Below are 24708 nucleotides of genomic sequence, written 5' to 3'. Positions count from 1 at the left end.
TTTTTTTGCTCTTCGCGCCGTTCTTTTGCTCGCATTGAATAGCATTTTAAGGTGAAAATGAACAAACAAAAAGCAGCAGCATGAAAAAAAGCAAAAAGAATTCGGACATTATAAAACCTCAAAGGCAACAAGAATAGTTTGGAATTACATGAACCATACATGAAAGTATATACTATATAGTGGCCACTAGCATGTATTCGCTTCTCTCTTCTCTTGTGCTTGCTTGCCTTCTCTGCTCTTTGTCGTCCGTTGTTGTTGCTGTTGCTGCTGCTCGCTTGTGCTTATGTACATACAGAGCCACATCGTAGTCGTATGTAATGTGCCATGCACACACAGGGCAGACATCTTTGTATTGTTCGTCTTTTTCCACACGAACCAAAAAGAGAACGCTGCTGTTGATTCGTTGTTCGGTTTTTCGTTTTAATACTCGGTGCTGCCGTTCAGATTACTGTCGCGATTTTTTTTCTTCTCTCATACAGTGTGCTTCACTGTGTACTGTGGCCCCTATTCGTTTAGTGTTGTAGCAGCGCGCGTACTATAGATCTTTTGTTGTTGAAATATTCAATTGGCAAGAAGAAGTGTACATTCTTCGTTTTGTGTGTGCTATATTTTTTTTATATTCTCTCGTTATATTTTTTTTGAAATCTGTATACAATTTATTGTGTGGTGCTAGTAAATGAAATCGACTATACACAAGAATATCAAGAAAAAAGAGAAAACGAAACAAAATAGAGAAAAGAACAAAACGAAAATATAATCAGAATCATAACATAAAAAAGGCAGCAGAAGGAAACGTTTTTTTTTTTGACACACACACACGAGAAAAAAAAGACCAACGAACGACAAAAATCATAAACGAGACACATATGATTTTTATTGTTCGTCGTTGTTTTTCTTTCTGCTCACTTTTCGCACCTCCGCTAATTTGTCTATATTTTTATTATACAGTGCATGCAGTACCTAGTATCGAAATCAAAATTAAAAACATTTGGTTCAGTGGAGAATACCAAAGTGCAGTTTATTTGTAGTTCGAAGAGAGAAAAAAATCGAACAGTTAATGGCATGATCGAAACCATTTTATTGATTCAGTGATATATTATACGAAAAAGAAGAAGAAGAAGAAGAAGAAGAAGAAGAAATAGTGTGAGAAAAAGATAAATAAACAAAGGAATATATTATTATATTAGTACAGTGTTTGTGAACTCGATAAAACAAGGAATAAAATCCCGAGGAAATCCTGGAACCGAGGATTTCATCTATTGATATTTGGATTAAGCGGGAGTACAGTACAACACAAACACATTAACAAAATGTCAGAGCACCATCGAGGTGCATGGGGCACTCGTGAAGAGGCTGTTTGGTGGCCGGGTGCACAAGATCAACAAAATATGCATCAACAACAATTGATAAATCAGCATCATCAACAGCAACAGCAACATCAGCAATTGGTGCAACAACAAGTGCAGATTCAACAACATCATGTCGTACAACAGACACCGCAAGGCCAACAACACAATGATATTGCGCGCAGTATCAATTCAAATGCACCAGGCCAACAGATTTTCTCGTACAAAATGGCTAGCAGTTTTCAAAATCCAGCTGGTGGAGTTACGGTGGCCACAACAAATGCCGGTGCCTATGATTATCGCTTGAATATGGCACCAGCCGCTGCAAATACTGGTGCAGCCGCTCCGGGCACACAATGGTGGTACACAACTGGTCAAAATGTTGAACAGATCCAACAACATAACCAAGCGCATCAACAAACAAATCAACAACATCCACAGACGAACCAGCATCAGCAAGCGGTAGGTGTTTTTTACTCTTTAGTTCGATTCATCAATCGAAAATCAAATTGAATTCGCGAAATATCACAATTCGTCCATTCGTCATGGTGTCATTGTGTCATCAAATCATTGTATTTCACAAAAAACGTACCAAACGTCGTTTCGCTCGTTTATCGTTTCTAATCGTTGAATTTTCACATAAATACGTCACGCGTTTGAATGTTACTCAGCAGTTTTGTAATCGAGACCACATTCAAATTCGATTCTAATTCAAAGGGAAAGACCATTGATAGCCATGCATATACCATTTATTCTCTTCTTCGTGTTTTTTTTTGTTCCTTTTTCAAAATAAACATTCAATTTTCAGGTTGGACAGGAAAACAATGTGCGTGTTTCATGTCCATTTCATAGATTAATTAATAGGTACACCGTTAATTCTTTGACTTTTATATCTATGCACGAAAACAATACGCTCGAAATCATAAGCAAACAAACAACATTGGCCGTTAATCGATAACGAAAACCAAAGCATAAACAAGACCGTTTTGTTCTTTCAATTTTATATGTGTTTTGTGTGTATATGCACTGGGTATATGCGTAAATGTTGCGCGCTTTTCCACCCATATTATCCATTCAGTGGAAATGATTTTCGGTTTAATGCGCGCGCGTTCGCTTGCCAAAGCAATTAAAAACAAAAATCTATTCAGCACGCACTCGGAAAAGAGAATCAAAGTTCTTGACACCAACGTTTTCTGACACAACAAAAAAAAACTGTATTAGTTGAAAGAAGACGCGCTCACATAAATGAAATTAACCAAAACAAACGAAGCAGAAAAACGATGGATAACACACATATATGCATTGAGTTTACGAACAGAAAAAGAAAGTCATGTGGCAAATGCCCGAGAGAAATGAAAGAAAAAAGAAAAGAAAAAATAATACTGAACAAAATTCAATTTTATATAATCTATTAATCTACAGAATTCCTTGTTGTCTTTTTGATATTTTTTTTTCTACTCTACTCTGTCTATCTCCTTCTTTGGTTCATGTTTTGTATTTCTATATTATGCCTTTGTTCGGTGAGTTCGGTTCACATCACACATCTCGCCCAAGCGCTTTTTATATACACCTAAAAATGCATGGCTAGAGCGAGTGCAGCGAGCGCGGTTTTTTTTCTTCTTTTTTTCCTGACTTCTTCTTCGATCGATTCATGGCTCAAACAAAATGAAACAGAAGAACGAAGAAAAAAACACACAACATTTTCAAACCGAACCAAACCGTGTGATGTGTTCATATACGAAATATCCGCGCTTTATTTCAACAATGGCCGCGCGCGCGACTCTTTTCTTGGGCTATATTTTTTTCTTCTTCTGTTGTTTCACTTTACACATTTGAACGGAGTCCGCGTACGTACATTCTAAACTTCGACTGTACATTTTATTTTCGATCGAAATTCATCACATACACACACGCAAAAACATACAGCCAATCTTTCGTAAGGCACACATACATGCAAGGGAGACACAGAGAATGGCCATACATCGATAGAGAGACACATGTACACGCATAGCACACAAAGCGTACGCGTGCCTGCCACAAAGAAAAAGTAGCATTACATCACTCGCACACTCACGCGACTCACCATACGCATTCACGTTATAGATAGATATGCTGAGAACGTTCACTGTGTATATTGTACAATATACAGTGTGAGACACAAGCACTGCCTAACTTCTTCTATCTTCAGTTTTTGGTTTCTCTTGTTGGATTGGCTTTTTTCGCTACGTCTTTTCACTTTGGGTCTCTCTGTGTGTTTCGGTTTTGGCGTTCGATATATATCTATGCATGTGTATGGATCTCCATCAAGCCCAAAAGCAAAACTAAACTTTTTGGACAAAGTGCGTTCCTTTCCTCTTGGTTTTTCGATATATGTGTACATAACGCGTTTTACTACGCACATTTATAAATTTACCAAATCACTCGATGTGCTTGCTCGTTCGTTTGGCCTTTCAATGTGTGCGTATGCTGGCGTACAATTCTCAGTGGTGCTTCTCGTTCGTTGGCCCGCTACGTTGGCACCTCTTCTCTCTTTCATGCATCCTCTAGAGTCTAAAACTATGTATGAACGCTCTTAGCCATTATACATATATATAAATATATGTATATATTTTCACACTTGCCGAGGCACAGTGTGCACATGTATATATGTATGAACGTCGTTCAAAGCATCAGAACCAACCAAATTAAGAATACGTTAATCCGGAATATATCGTATACTAAGCAAGCGAAGAGAAAAAAAACATGTTTTTACGTAAATGTGTGCGAGAGCCAACATATCGTATATGCGCAATACATTAAAACATCAAATTGTGTAAGTGTGTTTGTGTCTCGGGTATAAGCCAATTTCAAGCGACGCCGTTCTGAAAAGTAACTGAAAACTAGCCGAAAAAAGTATATGCATTCAAATTTAACGTCGTCCAATTTATCTGATAACCACCAACTTCTTTTTTCTCATCATAAAAATGCATTTCAAATGACAATATTATGCTAAAAACGAATGAACAAAAATGTTCACTGAAAAATAAAACACACGATACCGATTAAAAGCCATTCACATTCAGCTGATCCCTGAAGACATTTTATTGACTATTTTTGTACGCTTTTTCAGAAACATGGTCATGTTTTCATTCATTCTAAGACCAGAAACGCTTTCAGAATTTTTAATAAGAAAAAGGTGTGAGAGCAACGTTATTCTTCTTTTTCTTCGATTCTTTTCATTCGTTGGCAGAACACTGTATTCCGTTCAAACGCAGCTAGTATGCAGATTGGCTATAACAATTCATTTTGAATATGAACATGTCTAATACCTTCCTAACACAAAGGAATGAAAATGAAAATCAAAATTATTCGAAGTGGCTGGTGATTGAGTGTATTTTTAAATATGAAAGTCATGTCACAATTTAACTGACAAGCATGATTGAAACTTGAGAAATTATGAAGAAATACTAAAGAGACATTGGGCGAATAAGAAAAAGTCATGTTCCATCACGTCATTACGTCCAAAGCAAATGTTGCGCGATTGCAATTGATTTCATCCATAAAAGCGTCACAATCTTGCATAGTTTTGTTGTTTTTCGTTTTTGGTTGCTGTTGCTATTATTACTGGAATGCAAACGGTAAAAGTCGCAATAAAAACACACAAAATATATGTGAATGATGGTGAATTGAAAATATTCGCAATTATATTGAAAATTTTCTGGTACAGGAACAGGAATGTAGAAATATTCATTAAAATATACACAAACACACCGAAACCAACCAACATTCAGTTAAGATGCCTTTCTCTTTGCGCGAATGCATCGATGCAATCGGCTCGTGTGTGTGCGATTTTTTTTTGTTCGTGCCTCTGGTGTGTGCTCATATAAATATATATAGAAAAATAAAAAAACTAACAACCACACGACAAGTTCGATGCGCTACTTTGTAGGAAAATGCGCGCGCGATTTTTTTTTTTCATTCGTATTTTACTTGTTCGCCTGTATTTTGCGTGTGAACTTTGTGAGAAAACTAAAATAAAAATTGTGCTCGTTTGAAAATCAATAGCAGCAATTTTAATAAAAACCGAGAAAAATACACGAAAAATTTCGAATGAGTTAAACCAATTTGAAATTGACTATTCATTGTTTGTAATATGCGGTTGAAAGACACATAAAATAACACCCAATCAAAATGAATGCGGGCACTCACGGTCATGAAAGGGAATATTCACATGCATTGAACTCTTCAACTGCATACACAGATAACCGTTGAATACATATATGTTAAGAAAAAAAAAATCAACAACAACAACACCAGAAGCTGCATACAAACGCAGTTTTGAGTTAGTGAGAGAGCAAACGAACAAGAGACTTTGTTCAATATTGCCCGGTCGAGAGCGCGCGCGGCCACAACGACACTCCAATGATATTTTCTCATTTGATGTAGCGAGTGACTGTTTTTTTCCTTCTCGCTCGTTCTTTTCATCATCAACCGTGACACACACACATGCATGCATACATATGCTTGGGCAAAATGGTGCATAGAATTCGCATCGCCAAAGCAATCTCGAGAAAAGAGCACGAACAGAAGAGACCGAGACACAGAAAAGAAGAACGGCTAACCAACTACAATGGCATCCATTTTATATGCATGCGGTATTTTCATGGCTATTTCCAGAGCCAAAGAAAATTTCGCATTTAACATTCGATCGCACATTTTTCGTTGGAAATTATTATGCCACTTTTTTGTTGGAGCCACCACTTATTGTTTATAGCACCGACTCTTTGATTGATTGCACGCCTCTTTGTCTCACAGTAATTTTTATTTGGTCGTCTCGATTTTTGTGTTTCTTGAGATGAATTAATCATTACAAAGAAATCAACAAGTGACAGGGACAAACTTACAAATAAACGCAATAACCGAGACCACAATCAAAAAAACGCGATCTGAACATCATCGAATAAATTTGAATGAGAAAATAGACCGAAATGCAATGAGTGGAACAGAGAGAGAGTGAAAGAGGCAAAAAATATGTTTGACCAAGTATGAACAGATGCTTTTTTATGCCGACAATACGGCTAGAGTCAACCGACTAAAATTTATGATAATTAATATATATTTATTTTAACAGTTCATTAATATTTATTTAACAATTCTTCGTTTTCATTCGAACGTACAGTACAACATTCAGTTGTATGTGTGCCTTTATTGCCCGCAGTATTTTTTTTTCGCTCATCTAATAGTGAGCTCATTTCAAGCATATGTTTCGTTTCTATGCATCGTCATTTCGAGGGTACTGTCAAATATTTTTAAGCTGATTTAATACCAACGACGATAATGAAAGCGGCAAATCCATACAAAAGAAATTAGAGCATACAGAGAAGCGAAGCGAATATTTCGAAAATATGTCGAAAATGTGCATTGTTTCGGCCGAAGTTCGATGCATGACATAATAAATCCATCGAATAAATCATGCACGAGAACCGCCTAAAATTGCATATCTTTGAAAAATATGTTTCAGGTGGCACCGAACATTTTAAATGCTCAACCGCTAACTTATCGATTGGCAATAAAAAGAAGAGCGCGAGAGAACGAGTAAGAGAGAAAACGCGCTGTAGTGTTGCCGCACACAAGGAATTTTCCATTCGATTCTATTCTTGTTTTTGCTTGTGTTTCAAGTAATTCAATTCTGAATAAATGACGAAACCACGTATAAACCCGATTACCTTGATAATATAAAATTTTTTCTTCTCTAGTCAAAACAACTGCATCAAAACCGCAAAAACCTCAACAACAATGAGTCATTTCATTTTTTTATATTCATACTTTTCAAACGCATTTCTTTGAATTGGTTACTTTCAAATAAAATATATAATCGCAACACAACCAAATTACGTAATATATCTATATATTTGAAAAATTGGCGACCTCGTGCCGTGTGTATCGTTGCCGCCTTCAAATGCGAAAGTGTTTCTCTCTCTCTCTCTCTCTCTCTCTCATTTTCCCATTCACGTGCTCATACCTATTTCAATAGCAGAATTCATAGAATAAAATCATTGCCCCATATTGTGATTGTTATTGATCTCTGCGAGTTGAATGGAATGAACAAGTTCATAATGTAATAATGTTATGTTTTCAATGTTCCAATCGTAAATACATTGACTTTCCTATTTTTATCGCATCTTATACACAAACAAATAAATAAACAAACAAACGAAACGTACGAAATAAAAACCTCAACAACAATTTACCGACTCGATACCATATGTGAATCGAAAATATTGTTTTATTTATATATACACACAAATCCACACACACAGAGACACGGTTGCGGTGTTTGATGTGAACTGATGCTGTTGCAGCTGATTTGCCTTTCGTCGTCATCATCATCCCATCGTTGTTGTTGTTGTCGACACTCCGTTCGTTTGTTTGAGATGCAAAATTGTGCTTCCAATCCATACACAAATCGTCAGCACAGTAGATAATGTGTGAAAGACGAGACGCGCGTCTTAGAATCATCTTTTCCATGTGTATTCGCCAGAAACATGTGTCACATATACAATATAAAAAGAGTGCGTCGAGCAAATGAAATAAACCGCATAAACATACATTGACATCACAGTATCGATGGGTCGTGGATAGAGGAAATAGCAGCAACAAAAAAAAAAATGGGAGAGACAACCGGCAAAATAAGCAGCTCATAAAATTCGTAGAATATATTACAATTCCATTGTGTGTACATTGTGCATATTGATATTTAAATGCCGCTTTTATTCTTGGCGCATCAACACCGACTCTTCTCAATTCCGATTGATGAATAAACATATGCCAACACACACTCTCACCCTCTCACACAGACAGACAGATCATTCAGTCAGTCAGTCCTTCATTCATTTCTCGAACAGTGTCTATCCCAACAATGAAATGACAAATCGTACTGGATTGCAATACCAAAGCACCGTACATAATCGGTTTCTCACTCTCTCTACAGTCTAAACTATAAAATAGTGTTGATTTCTATTCAACATACTGTACGCATAACACATCGTATTCGGGCATTCGACATATTCAATATATTGAAGTGTGTATTTTGACTATACAAATACACAATGATGCGTCTATCTGTACGGAACGAAATCCATTTACCAACCGCCAGTCATATGGAATTGAAAGTGCGACAGTGATTTTGTTATTACTATTTTATTATTATCGTCATCGTTTCCCATAAAGTATTTACGGCGACAGCAACAACAACAATTGACGATTTAGTTGCTTCTCTCTTTCGCTTCAAATTCTTCATTCATTTAATATGTCTCATTTTCAAATATGAATTAAAAGGAACAAACAGGGTTTAACTATAGCCCAGGCAATGGAACATTTGCTCACGACTGCAGCAATGTTGATTTTATAATGTACTCTGAGAAAATACCGATGGGAAAACGCAAAGTAGTAGGAGCTAAATGCCGGTTAAATTGGCATTTTAACATGTGAGAAAATATGTTCAAATGGCATTTTTCTCTTATTACTTTGCGTTTTCCCATCTGTATTTTCTCAGAGTATAGAGCGATTTACAAAGTGTGCATTGCATTGCGGATACCGAGAGTAGATTGACATTTGACATTGAAATTGTTCAAAGCATCGAATTCATATCATACACAAATGATTGTGATAGGGACCTGTTAAAGCCGCATATATACATATATGTATAGTAAAATGTGCATATACCGCACTACTCCATTATTATTGGCGAAATCGCATTGAATTTATCGCAAATTATTAATGAGACGTAAAGTGTTTGATATGGTAACAAACCGACGGCAGCAACCGAAAGTGTTTTTGGGGCTGGATGTGTGTAAGCATACATTCATAAAGGCAGTAATATTTCAAATGAAAATACCAATCCAATTCCATTTGGCATTGTTTACATGAGTGAATGTAATCAATTATAAATCCCCCCGGCTGAAATGAGAATGAAAGAGAGAGACACGAACTGTGTGTGTTGGTTCGTCAATTGAAAATTGATGTAATGTATTAATGAAAAACCTTGAACAGAATTTACTATGGAAAGTCAGGCATACCCATAATTTCTCTGTTCGTCTCTATATTGTCGCCGTGTATATACATTGAACACCAATATTCAAAGCCATTTTATAATATTCAAATGGTGATCAGCTGTTTCAAGTGTGAATCAATTTTATCGACACAATACGATGTTGTTTACATTGTTAAAATCCATTTTAACGGTATATTTACCGGTCAATGAAACCATTGATAAAAGGAAAATTATATTACGATAATTGTCGATTTCGTATCGTAAAACAACCGCATTCATCATCGCATGAATATTGTTTCGTGTTTAAATGTGTGTTACAAATGACAGAGAAACGTTTTTTTTTTTTTGTGATTTGTTTACATTTTTCTGTCTGGTTTTTCATGTGTGTTTTTCTTCGTTTGCCGTGCTTTTTTTTATGGAATTGCGTTAGAAATATTCTCGTGGCTGGCAAATACCCCATTAAATCGCTAACTATAATAAAAAAAGCAGCAGCAGCAACTACACCACACCAATGTGAAAAGGCTCGTCGCTAGTCGTCGGTGTGTACTTCATATAATTGGTAATAAAAACCGGCATATAAAAAGTACATATGACAGCGACGACAAACAGCAAAGCAATGTTATTAAAATTAATTCATTATTGCTTGTTCGGGACGACGGTTTTTTTAACGTTATTTACGTAAAAAAATATATTCGTGTGTGTATATATTATTCGATTACGTTGTTGGGAGTTACTCTTTTTTTATTTTATATCATTTTCATTTGGTCATAAACAAAAGAATATTACACGAACCACGTGCTGATTTCATTTTCATTTCAATCCACATAAATAAATTAAACATGAAAAGAGTTTAATAACAAAACACACACATAGAGAAAGAGAGACGTTAACAGTAGCAACAGCAGCAGAAAAAAAGTGGCGCATTTACTGCACGTACCGAGCAGCTCTATTGTCGACACACAAAAAGGTGATCGAAATGGATAAATTGTATCTCTCACTCGTCGCTTGGTTGAAATGCAATTTTCTATACGATATTTTTGTTTTGTGTGTGCAAAAATTACATTAAGCACTTGAATAGGCAACAACATGCTCACAATCAGTACAGACATACAAAAAATACACACCATGCATATATACATATCTATCGGTTCTGTGTGCAAAACAATAGCAACGATTTCATTCATACATTTTATAAATAAACACATACGAAATAAAAAAACAGTCGTCGTAAATTCGATCTAGTTTTTCACTGTTTGGTGTTTTTTTTTTCGCTGGAATTGCAATCATATGAGCGTTAATATTTTGACGTTTTAGCGCGATGCCATTCTAAATGTTTACACTGTTTTTTTTGTGTGTATCAAACAGAAAAAAAAGCAGCAACACATAGTCGTGTGTGGTGTGCGCTTGAATTCAATATTACTCATAATGGCTCAATCAAAAACATCGTGCACAATACACAGTAGTAGAAAACAGAAAACGATATGAGCACAGTAACGGTAGAGTGTATCGCGCGAGTCAACAATTCAATAAAACATTTTTTTTTATTTGCGCAACAACAATTCTGAGCGATGAGACTGCATCGACAGCAGCAGTTGTATTACGGAATTAAGCGGAAAGAAAAACACACAATTGAAATGAAATATTTATGAATTGTAATGAAAAAAAAGCAAACGAAAAAAAATAACATGCGAATGACAAGAGCAAGGTGATGAAAGTTTTTTTTGTCCAAATGGCGTCATCGCTTCAGCATTTTGCCGGCTATCATCAAATATTCAATTCAAACAATTTTTCGAATCAAAAATACTACTTTGCTGTCGTCGTTGTTGTTTTTTAGTTCAAAGCACTGCTTTGATTACTTGATGGTGTTATTCATTGGAAATGTCATCCATTGATATCTCAAATACATATACCAATCGTGTGAACTATGGCGAAAACAAGAAAAAAAACTGTCATCATATGACAGGGTTTTGGGTCAATGTCCGATTCATACTTCAACTTGACTGCAAAGTAGTAAAATGCAAAAAGCATGAATGATAATCGACAGAGCTAGTTTACAATTCACATTGATGCTAATCGAATGGAAATTGGAAATGAAACGAATAACAACAGTAACAACAACAACATAAAAAAATGCCACGCTATCGAATATGCATGACATCACATTCAGACACACACACACGTTCGATATCATTAGCACAGAGGTGCTATTTCATGTGCCCGTTTTGTGTACGCGTTTTGGATTTTTGTATGTGAGTGTGTGTGTGTGTGGAAGGTAACAAAGGTGTATTCGAATTGGATTCGAACGAAAGAGGAAAAAAAATGATTGATTTGTATGAGACGTTCGGTTTGTTTGGAAACCGGTCTTGCAATTCGGTTCGGTTGGGTCGTCATGCGCTGAATATAAATGCGAGTGTTTGGATTAAAATTTATGCGATTATGTCAAAAATGCGTTATTATTAACATGATGTACGGCTTTAATATCACATTCAAAATGAAATGCGGTGCTTTTTACTCTCTCTCTCTCTCACTACCTCCTTCCTCTTTTCATTTTTGGTGTGGCATTTTTTCGGGTTTTAAGACTTCGACGATGATTTATCAATTTCATTACACAATAATTTCAATCAGTCAATTGCAGTAGCAAAATTTTATTGGAAGTGAACTCAAACTTGCAACCGTTTTATGAAATGTCGAATTCCGAGTCGTGCTCTTTGAACGGCCAAAAGGATGCAGCCATTTCTTTGTTGTTACTTTACTTCATATAAATTACATTTGACTCTCTCATCTATCTATCGATATTTGTTTTTTTTCTTCTTCTCTTCTCTCGCTCTCGATGGGTAGTAATAACTGTATGGATTGAATTACACACAGGCACGCATGTGAGAGCACAGATCAGCTTTTAATGTTGTGTGTCGGCGGCGTTTTGTGGCTGCGCGCACATTCACAACAGTCAAGAAAAATAAAAATTGATTGAAATTAATGACCTCGGGGAATGCAGCAACCCGATGCAATGACCGTTGTTATTTTCTTCAATCAGTTTTGTTTTTTGTTTCTCGTTTCTTTGCTCTTTCTGTTTCGAAATTCAAAAATAAAACGGCAAAAGACTATTGCATCAATATGCTTTTTGCCACATTCTCTCTCGCTCGCTGCTCAAATGGCACTTAAGCACCAACAACATTTTCTCATTCTCATCGAAACCTAGCCATTAAAGCGATAGATTTTCCATTTACTAACGGTGATTTCGATGTGGCTGTGTGACTCAACAAAATGATAAATTGGTTTATAATAAACAGACACCCACAGTGTGTGTCCCGTGTATCATGATGAAATTGGCCAGATTTTTCTCTTCATTTTTTATCTTGGCATATTTGTTTGTGTCGTCGTCGTCGTTTTGGAGTGTATGCACAAGACATGTGATTTTTCATTTATTCTGTTCCAATTTGATGGATGCTGATTAGTTTTCCGGCACTTTGATATCGCCTCTTCTTGTATCCTTCTTCCTATTGATTACATTTATGATGTGATTAATACGATTGTGATTGTTTGCCTGATACGAGCAGATGAAAGAACACACACACACTCCAAAATTCAAGTAATAAAATGGCCAAATCAACGTTCGAAAAACTGTACGCAATCGGGCGAAAATATGTAATGCAAACTGGTTTTTCGCGCGCGATTTTTTCTCTTCTTCTTTTGTTCCTTCTTTTATGCTCATTTCGCGCGTATCGGTGTGTACTTAGCTAAAACAGCACCAACAACTCAAGTACATTTTCACATGGTCGATGAGATCGCATTTGCGGGTGCGCACCACTCTCTCTCTCTCTCTCTCTATCTCTCTCTATATGTTGAAAATTGAGCGGTTTTCGTTTCATGCTTTTTCATGTTAATAAGATTTCATCATGTTTTATCATACGCCCATATCTTAATTAACGAAAATAATTGCACATAAAAAGACGGCGAATAAAAATAACCGGAGAAATAAAAGCAGCACCCAACACTGCTGCATTCTTGAAACAAGGTGAAGAGAGAGAAGTGAAAAAGTAACGACGATATAGCGATTTTATTGGACAAATGAGTCAATTGACGCGGTCGATAGTAACGAAAGTAAACTCTTTTCATGAGAAAAGAAAAATATGATGTGCTCAAATATCAATTGTCGCTCTTATCGAACACGGAAGCCTTGAACTTCAAACGCTATTTTCGGCGTTGTAAATTTGATATGAAATAAGTGCGACAAACGATTGCGCTAAAATATCGGTCATGCTTACTGTTTCGCCGAAAACTTTACAACAGATAACATTTACGGCATGTGTCTGATTATTTCCTTAAAGTTTTCGACGGAACATCATTCACTTTAAACTCGCTCTATCATTCACTGCAAACTAATAAAAACACTGAAAATCATAAAATTGTATGGCCGATTAATTTAATCCCTTTCACAATAAAAGGTCGGAAACGACGCTATTTAGAAATAGAGTTCACCATGATAATGCAAAGTGACATGGAATAAAGACGCACGAGTATTTACCATCATTTTATTGAATGAAATGTAAAAATGGTGCGTTGTATTTGTGATACACACGACAATTGATTACATCCAATAATGCGTTCTAAAATTTCAAACTTGAAAGATTGATAAACGCCATTCAATTCGATAACGGCGCCCATTCTCACCAACGTTACATTTGAACAAATCTTTTTGCTCTGTGTAGAAATCGCGCGTGACCATTTCAATTTAATCGACAGAACATGTTTACGACGAGAATGAAATGTTGTAATGATAATCAAAACTCATGTGAACACATGGTCAATCAGACAACATGAAATTCGAAACATCAAATCTTTTCTACTTTTTCTTCTTCGTTTGGAATGTTAGAAAATCGCAGAGCAGCGGCTGTAGCGGCATTGTCCACGGCAGCATATTCAAATGGTTTTTTTTTCTGTTCACATTCAAAATCCAGCCGAAAGTTGTTTTCGTCCAACAGCTTCAAGAAAGAAGCGAACGAAGAAAAAAAATGTTTCGAAGAATTTCTATAAGAGCACTGAAGCAATAAAAACGCGCGGTAAAACGAATATTATAAAAAAAACGAGTAAAGAAATGAAAAAACCGGTCCGATCGTTCATTAGGCCTTTTTTTCGATGCTTGGTGTGTCGTTTCTTTCTCCTTTTTCAAGCTGTTTCGTTTACTTCATGACTTCTTTTTTTTTTCTCGTTGTGTGTGTGCGCGTTTTTTTTTTCTTACTCAATTAATTTTTTTTTTTCGTTGCCGAAGCTCGATTATCGTACGTTGCTTTTCGGTCACTTTCCGAGCAATGTGAGATAGCATGTGAAGCGTATGTACGCGTACACCCGGACACACAAACAACGAACACACAAAAAAAAATCAACAACAATTTAAATGTACTTTGGGGGCATTCACATTTTTTTCTGTGTTCGTTTGCGAGTATTTGTCGTTTCTTCCACATTTTCATCGTTTTTACTTCGTATCGGGCGAGCGCACACTCAACGGATAAGACCTACTTCAATTTTTTTTACCATACATATGCAGTTCATTTTTAAAAAATAAATAAATATTTGAAACATTTACTGAACGTCCTATCAAGAAGAAGAAGAAGAAGAAGAAAAGGGAAACAAAATTGAAATTTTGTTTAATCTAAATGAGATAATACAAACACACGTTCATCATAAGTCGAAATAACCATTTTAGATGACATTTATTTGATTTCTTCGACAGAAACAAAAAAAATTAATATAAAAAAGCATTGAGGTCGACATATCAAGATTAATCCGCATCAAACCCAATAAAATTATGGCATTCGCTTTTGATTGACACACGCCAAAGTAATTCTATGGAATGAACTTATTTCTTATTTCTTCTTGGCGAACTACTTCAAAAATTAGTTGGCTAAAGTCGGAGTGCTTTGAAATAAGATCGAATTTTCGATTTCCAAAAACTTAACGATTTTGGCATTTTAAAAAGTTCACCAAATACACAAATCGATGCAAACTTTTATTTTCCAACACTTTCGATTCGAAATACAGATATTATTTGTCGCTCGTATTCCGCTTCAGATGATTTGAAAATCCATCAACACCGAGACCAGTTTTATTTTACAATTAATTAAAGTGAAAAAAAAAACACAAAAAACAAGAGGTGTATACAACCGACTAGAAAGTTGTACAATTCGCTATCTTAATTTGGATTTAATTAAAAAAAAAAGAAAGAAATAACAGCACACAACCATCGTACGAATGTTGTTCAAAATGATTGATTGTAGGCCATAGAGAAATTGATCGAAATGTGATACACTATATTCATCTGGTGTATCCAATAAAAAAAAGAGACCGAGGCGAACCATTCAAATGCATTTTTGAAATTGAAACGAGACATAACGATGTGATACGAATCGAAAATCAAAAGCAGCGAGAAGAGAAAAAAATCACTTTAGTTTTTATAAACGAATGTGCGAAATGTTCGTTGTGAATTTGTGTGAGCGTGTCGCTAAGTGACACATTTAATGCCTTGAACTTCTTAAGATCAAAAGATAAACGGCTTAAAAGTAAACATTGATTGAATACTTTCTGATTATATTCGCGTTGCAATTAGGCCATGACCTCTTTTGCAATCGCGTTTTTGTCTCTCATTTTGCGGTGCGATGTGTGTGTTGCACGCTTGCCTCGAATTTTAACCATTAAACAAAAATTGGGCCACTTAATCCGTGAGAGAACGAGAAAAAAAAGAAAAGAGTTGCAATGAGGAAGCGAAGGAAACACTGACAAAATAGACAGAATGATAAACGTTTAAAAGAGAATGTGAACGACATTTAAAAACGCAACTCAAGACACAGTCTTGCAAAATATTCTTTTCATCATCGGTCGCATAGATTGTGTGATATGAGAGAAAAATAAAAAGAGAGATGTAATTGTATTCGTATGTGTTTGCAATCGCCGTTATTATGACCAAACCTAAAACATTCTCGCATTTCGAATCCTCTCCGCTGCGAAAGAAGTGCAAAGACCAAGTGAAAGAATTCAAAATGCACGTTTTGCAGCGCAGAAAAAAAAGATTTAGAGAAATTGTTGTGTGTTTTTTTTTCACTCCTTCTTCATGTACGTGCACATACATATTCGATTGGCGATGGCGGAACGGGCTCCATCATGCATCTAAACAGAAACAAACATTCTGAATTAATTACAGTTTGAAAATTTATGGTACACACGCTATTCGATCCAATAAAACGGAACAACGAACATTTTCTGTGTTTCATGTTTCGTAACGAGTTTTGTGCTTGTGGATTTTCTTCTTTTTCAATATTTCTCCTTCTCATTCCTTCGATTTTATGTACGGCTGTTCTCTTTAGCATTCTCTGAATGCGCCGAGAAATCAGTGGTTGAAATCAGTAGATTCCAACTTGGCATTCGTCGCATCACAACATTTTTCTCTCTTTCGATCATTTCGGTTTTTATCGGTTGATTTTCCACTAACCGCCTAACTGGCTCTATATATCACACGATATATGCAATGGACTAAACGAATTCTAAAAGATGAAAAACAACGTCTATCTGTCTGAATGATTCAAATAAATTTTAACTCCGGCGAAACGCCAACGACCAACCGAAAATAGGCCAAGAATATAATGAACTTTATTTTATATGGAAACAAAATCAATGTGAATTTTAATCGACGATGCAACAAAGTCTTTTCTTTCTTTCTTCTTCTTCTTCTTTTTTTGCGCTTTGGAGCATTTTTTTCAGATTTTACATTATTCACTCCTACATACCAAACCCCAACTCATTACCGTCAACATCATCATCATCACAATAACAGCATTGAATTAATGCATTGTTATTTAATAAGTTGGAAAAGTAAATCAGATAGAGAGAGAGAGAGAGAGAAAATGAAAAAAAGAAACTTACATAAAAACAAACCAAACTGTAAATCAAACACTTTTACTGAATTTAAATGAAATATGTAATGCAATTACCGCAATTGTTATGTCAGCTCTGTTGTGCACGTTTTTTTTCGTTCGTTCGTTTGGTTAAGACGTTCGCTCACTTTCCTTTTTGCAATTCTTCGTTTGCACGATATATTCACGATAAATTATATCTCGGAAAAGAAATAAAGTTGATGTTTTTGTTATTTTTCACCACGACGAAGCGAATATAGCGGGGCATAAAGATAAATGTCTGTTAAAATGTAACACGTCAAAATGCAAAATTCGACCTTTGATATATTTACGTTTATTTCTGTTCATCGACGCACCAAAAGAGTGATTTAAAGAGAGATTTAATTTTCACGATTTGGGAATCCAATTGATCAATTCGAATGATATGCATGAAATTTAAATGTCTTTATCGAACGATGTGCATTTAATTTCCATTCGTAATTCAATCTTATTTATTGATTATTTTTCTATGACGTAATGCATAGTTTTTTTTATGTCTGTGTGAAACAAAAAGAAATGGTGCATATATTTTTCGAAGAAAAATAAAACAAGTTGCATGAATAATTATCATCGAATAATGATTGCACACAAAACCCCCATTAATTTGCAAACGAATAAGATAATAGTGCTGATGGCGATAAATTTTTCGAATTCCGTCATTTTCTATGTGTGTTGTTTGTCTGTCTGAAATTAGCAGATATATAAAACGATGTGACGTCGTCTTTATAATCAGTCAGAAGGCCCGAAATGGCTCTTGGCAGGCAAAAAAAAAACAACAACAATAATAAGTGGAATGAACAATAATAAGTTCGAGATAAAATAATGCTTTGTTCTCTTTCTTTCACTGTTCGATGATTCATCGGACGTTTCAAAAAACAAGCAATTAGCAATTTTGGACGGAGAGAAAAAATAGTACACAATCGACGGTATGAATTCAAGCGAAATTCCCTCGGGTGTGTAGTCATTGTGTGCAACTTTGTTGTACCGATATGGCACACCGTCGTCTTGGCTCTGTCTCATATCTGCACAGCAAATGAAAATTACTTTTGATTATGGCTTTTGTAACAATCTGGATGTGTCATTTGCCAGAGAGCGTAACGACGTGTGACACACACGAACACAGTACACAAAATGGACGCCTTTTTTGTCACAAACCAAAGAATCCATGGGTCATTATTATTTAGAATTGATTTGTTATCTTTATTTCTTTCTTTTTTTGCGTTCATTATATATTTTGAACTTATGAAGTTTTGATTCATATTTTCCATGTGCCACTGTTTCTGACTTTTCTCGGTTCCATTTGTTTTGACTTTTGTCATCCAATTCCGAATTGGTTCACGCAACATTTCGTCTTTTGTCATCATCTCTCTGTCGGTTCCTGTACGTGTATATGTGCTGACATTTTAATCAAGGCTGTTCAATCGATAAAATTACGTCGCTGATTTTCTTCTTCTGTTTCTGTCAACAATGTTAAACACATCGAAGACAACAAGAGAGAAATAAACGAGTGCATTGGTCAGTGAAATCAATGTCGCCAATAATGGCGACGCCAATTCAACATATTGATTGACGTCTCGTTATCTTTCTTTGTGTTTGTCCGCTTTTGCTTCATTTGGATCAGTGAACAGATCGATCGGCACAGCAACATTGCAATAGCACCTGTGGATTTCTTTTAAATAAATATAAAACACACACACACAAAAGCCAAATGGAGAAAAAAAGTGTCATGCAATTTTCCCACTTGAATGAAATCGAAAGAAGTGAACAGAATTATATACAAAAATCATCTGATCATGCAACGTGTTCTTTTCTCATTCAAACGTCAACAAAATAAAAAGACACGAGCAAAAAAAAAGAATCGACTGCCACACAACGTACCATTTTTACAACGACATTGAATTTTCGTTTTTCTTCGTGTGTTTTTTTTCCCGGTGCCCCAAACACGCCAAAAAAACGATATAAATATAAAAACATAATAAAAGTGTAAGCTCAACACACAAATACGAAAAACGAATCCGGCATGATGTGACCATATCTATATAAATAAAATGAATATATAATGCTGTTTTTTATTTCTTCGTTCGAATTGATATACAAAATCAAAACATGCATAGCCAACGACTTTCGGTGCTATATAATTAACAGAATAACAACACAAACGGCAAAAATCCATTTGGAAAAAAAAGTGCCGGCAAAGAGGTATGCTCTCTCTCACTCTCAATCGCTCTTGCTTGAGATAGAAAGAAAAGCGTGCGCACACAAGCGACAACATACCCATCGAGCACATGAGTTACAAAGAAACGCCAGTAAAACCAAAATAACAACTCCAACAGTTGTAAAGCTACTGTGTATTCATAAAATTTATGCTAGAAAAGAATTTGTAAACACATAGAAAAAATTGCATGAAAGCACCGGCACACAAATATTTAAAAAAAACGTCGGTATATATACAGTCAGAAAAAGTATACGAAAAAAAAAATTGTGACGGCAAGCGCCGAGACGAAGGGAAAAAAGCAACAACAATTGTTATTACACAAAGACTTCTCTTTTATTAAATGAGGAAAAAAGTGAAACGCTTAAATACATTCGGATGATGACGGTTTTACGAGAAAAGTAGACTCGGTACCGTTGGGTTTTTTCCTTCTTTTCTTTGTCCTTTGTCCTTCTCACTCTCTTGGCTTTTTACCGGGTTTTCACTTGAATTTTCCTGTACAAACAATCGATTTCAGCTCAAACCGATGTTTTTACAGCGAAAGCGTTTTTTTTTTCTCACGAAACTGTTCTACAATTGAGAGAATTACTAACCCTATTACGCGAGCCATGGGCGAGTTTGATGATCAAGACATTTCCTTGGAAGGCGATTTTTTTCCACTTTATTTTGATAAATCAACACGTTTCTTAAACGTTTCACGCAATTCATATCTAGACCATATTGCTGTAAACGTACAAACAATAATTGTAAATGAATAAAAGTTGTATGTGAATTCCATTGATTTACGGTAAATAAGCCCTATTTATAACTCTTGTACGGCTTCACTTTTCTTTTATACACTTAACACCGGTAAAGAGAGATCTCAACTGTAACAATCCGCACTCTTCTCATAATGGCACAAGTCTATTTATGATTTTGTCTGTGAATGGAGCAGCAAAAAAAAGAGTAGCATATAAAAGTGAGTTGATTCTCATTTGCCAATGTTGTCGTAGTCTCTATATCGTATGGCTTGATTATAAGACGTCTAGTCTCTTGGTTTTGCTGCGTATGCTGTTCACTTTTTTTTATATTCCTTTCATTACAATTCTCTGCAGCAAAACGGAATACAAATATAATCAAAGCAGAAAAAGAAAAAAGAAAAAAAAAACAAATCAGCGATTATACACTATGGGAAGTGGCTGTGCGCGCGTAAAATATATAGACGACATCAAATTCAGATGCTTCATTATTATGTAATAATATCATCTAATGCTCATCCATTCTTTTGAACACTTTGTTCAGACAAGATGTTCTTTCGCCCATACATAGTCATCATCGTCGTCGTCGTCATCGTCAAAAGGCGACCATACAACTGAACAAGTGAATGAATGAACTAAACGAATGTATGAATGAATCCATGGCATTCCGTGAGCTCTCTTTTTCAATATAATGTGTATATATTTTCAATGCTAAGCATTAAAGCATTTTAGCCGGTTCGGTTTTCTTCGCTCTCTGTGTGTGCTGCTTTTTTTTCGCCTCACATAAAGACACTTTACCATACACCAACATACCAAGGGTACACTTCCAACTTGAACCGAATATAACAAATCGCATGCTAATGAAAAATAATATGAAACGTACTTATGGAACGAGCGCAAGCAGCAAGCAACAACTAAGGCATCCCATAATAATATAGATGATTGTGTGTATTCGGATAGTCTGAGTCTTTTTCGCTCGCTTTGTGTGTTCCACGTTACGTTTGACTGGCGAATGTGTTTTGTGTGCCGGTTTTTATTTGTTCTTTCCACATTTTACTTTTTTTTTGTGTGTGCTGTTTGCTGCTATTCATATTGAAGCCAAACCATTTCCATTTGTTCCGTGTACATTCGGAAGCATCATCGTCACAAAGCAGCACAAACAGCAACAACAACCATATCATGGCACAGAAGATATGTATGCAATGATGTTGAGTTATTGAGTCAAGGCATTCGCCATACTTTTATATTATATGCGATACGTTCCATCACGGTGTATCTCTCTTTTTTCTACTCTTAAGTTTATTTGTTGGCCCGGCACTTCGGTGTGTATATTTTTTTTTCTTTATGCTTTTTCGCCTTTTTGTGTGTCGATGATTCAATGTAACATTGACAATGTTTACACGATGTTCACCGCTTTTTTTACGCTCTCTCATTTTTGTATTTGGAGTTTATTGTAGCCGGCATTGCTGATGATTCATTTTTGTTGCTGTTGTTGCTGTTGATGTTTTGCCTCCTATCTCACTTGCTCACACTTTCGTTCGGTCGGGCGGTCGCTCGGTCGATGTTACACTTATTTTTCCCACATTGTGCATTGAATACACATAATATGTTTTATATTATACAAATTCTGAATAAACACAAAACCAATGCGAAGCGATGGCAATAACAACAACAACCCACTGAATGAAGTGAGAAAAAAAACAACGAGCGTACATGGTAAGCGCCAGACTTACTGTCAGAAAAAGAGTATTCATTCATATTGTATGTATAAAATTTGTGCAATTGAGTTGTTATAGTTGCTGTTTGTTGTTGTTGCCGCCGGTTGCCGGCTTCAGGTTCAGTTTTTTCCGTTTCACATTTACTTTGTGTAAAGCGTGCACAAAAGCAAAACTGTTCTTTTTCTCACACAAAGGATCATCGGGTTTTCTGCTTCGCTTTATATATATTGTTGGTATTATTATTATTTTGGTGCCACTCTCTCTCACACTCACTCTCTATATGTATGGTTTTTTTCATCTTCCGTATTCATTCTTCGAAACTACGCACTCTCGCTTTCTCTCTGTATGTTATTCATGGCAATTGTTTTGAAGCGAAGAGAACTTTCCGTGTTCTATGTAGCAAATGTTGATTTTGGTATTTGGAAGTTTTGCGCCATACTCACTGATATTGTTGTTGCCGTACTCATTCATGAAGCTGTTGTTGTTGTTGGCGGTGTTTTTTTGTTGCTGTTGCCGGCAGATATCATTATTATTGTACTATTAGTACGGCATTTACTCTTTCCGATCATATGATGACGATGAAAAGTGACTGTGGAAAAAAACTACCGAACACAAACAGAGCACTCTCGGTATGCTCTCTCACTCCATGCGCTCTTTTTTTTCTCGCTTGCATCATTTCTGTGTGTTGTTCCATTGCAGTTTTGTGAGAGTGCCATTGCTGGTGCTTGTTGTTATTCGTAAATGTTTGTGTACGTAATGTGTTACGGCTTATTATATAAATGTGCAATGTTTGATATTGAAAGGGATCGGCAACCAATTCGGAATATAGACGATGAAGTACAAAGTGAATTTTTGCCACCGATGGAGTGTGTGTGTGTATGGGTACAGTATGTCTCTGTGCTCTTGCATGGAAGAGCGTTTCAATATGTCACCAGTTCGTCTCACTTTCATTTCGATACGCAAAAAAAAACCGGCAATGGCAATAGCAACAGAACCGCTTCTATTATTGGGTTTTTGTTACCATTTTTCTATTGAACATTCACGGAACCATGAAAACATCAAGTGGATTTGAATGCTTTGCATGCAAACAGATAGAATCAAGGACGACTATATTTACGATGGGTTCTATGAATATAAGCGTCTCAATTTTTCTGGGTCATAACAAATTCGGGTTTTATATAACAGACATTTCTTTTCACATATTTTGTGGGCATTTTGTGATATTTCGGAACAATAAAATGTAAATTCATTTTCTTTGCTTTTTATGCCAAACTAATCGAATTTTCTTTTTCCTTCTTTTTTAAAATAAACAGAATCAACATATACAAGATCAACATCAGATCCAACAAAATCATCAACAAAATAATCAAAACAATCAGCATCTGCAGCCGATTCAGACACCTACACCGGCCAAACGTGGCAAACATGCCGATGGTAAACCAAGAGGTCGTATGACAGCCTATGCATTCTTTGTGCAGACCTGTCGTGAAGAACATAAGAAAAAGCATCCGGAAGAACAAGTTGTTTTTGCCGAATTCTCAAGGAAATGCGCTGAAAGATGGAAGGTAAGTGTCAACTTAAATTATCTAAGTCACACCATATTCTTTTCGTATACATTTTTCTTCAAATTTTTTCGTTCGCTTTTTTTAAAAATTAATTACGTGTTAGTAATATTTTTTTAACAACTGAAACATTATGTTGTTTAAAGTGCCCCCCATTTCGCATGACAACATTCACTTGCACACACAACCGAGCAGTAACAGTAAACAGAGCGAAAATTTCATCGTCACTTCATTGTTTCTTTTCTGAATTGGTTAATTACTGCTAATTTAAGAGCATTTAGCACGCCAAATAAAATGTAGAGACAATGAAAAAAAAGGTGAAGAAACAAAGCAAACAACAAAAATTCCATATGAAATAAAGCAATTTTAAATTGCACCATTATTTCAGCTATTTCAGTTTTATTTGAGAAATTAACCACATTATAAATTCAAAGAAAAAAGTGGCATTTGTCAGAAATAAACGAGACTCATTTTCAACACAAGAACATATATACACTACACACACACGAAAATTTATTATATAACTTGATTTATTTTTTTCTGGTTCAAAGAACAACGAACAAAAAGAAAATGCTTGAAATTTGTCACAGCGACCACGTGGAAATGTCACCCGCATTTTTTACTCACATCAAAGAAACACACATTTTTTTATCTCTTCATAAAACACAATCCTTTTAATGGGAATAACGTAAAGTCTTTTTTTTTTATTCATTTCTCTATTTATGCTGAAAATAAATTGATCAATAAAATGTGTAGTTTATAATAAAAAATGGCCAAGTCATAAAAATTGAAAAGCAGCCAAACGCGAACATCAACATCATCAACGCCAAACTTGAATCGCAATTAAAACCAATTAAAATCTCGATTGATTTATAGCTGCAGCTGAAATTGAGAAATTCCATTAAATTAGTAATTCTTTTTTTTTTCATCATTATTTTCCCGCGTCGAATGCCGACAATAACGAAGGCGCATTGTCTATGAACTGGAAATGGCGACATTTTCAAATATATGTATTGCGATTTCATTTAATCGGTGTGTATTAAAACCTAAACCTTCAATTTCGATTCGTTTGGCTGAATTTAAGGCACACGAGTTGTCAACCTCTCACATTCTCCCATACACGCGTGCACACACAAAAAATAGCCAGAATGTACAATA

At 35.5% G+C, this 24708-nt stretch overlaps 1 protein-coding gene across 2 annotated transcripts in view; it reads left to right on the top strand.

Moving 5' to 3' along the window:
• The window catches only part of LOC116344404 (high mobility group protein DSP1), a 37015-nt gene that overhangs the window by 3721 nt on the left and 8586 nt on the right, over positions 1-24708 (top strand). The window contains exons 1-3 of one of the 2 annotated variants that reach the window (XM_031772921.1): positions 465-596; positions 949-1808; positions 23302-23553. In XM_031772921.1, coding sequence (XP_031628781.1) covers positions 1311-1808; positions 23302-23553 — 750 coding nt within the window. In that variant the 5' untranslated portion in view covers positions 465-596; positions 949-1310. Of the gene's footprint in view, positions 1-464; positions 597-948; positions 1809-23301; positions 23554-24708 lie in introns of those variants that run through there. The other variant, XM_031772920.1, reaches the window with a different exon arrangement.

This window comes from Contarinia nasturtii, unplaced genomic scaffold (genome assembly GCF_009176525.2).
Source record: "Contarinia nasturtii isolate CC-2019 unplaced genomic scaffold, AAFC_CNas_1.1 Cnas_scaffold_1037, whole genome shotgun sequence".
NCBI classification, from domain to species: Eukaryota; Metazoa; Arthropoda; class Insecta; order Diptera; family Cecidomyiidae; genus Contarinia; species Contarinia nasturtii.
Note: the sequence above shows the minus strand (reverse complement) of the source record. Positions and strands in the feature narration are given on the sequence as shown.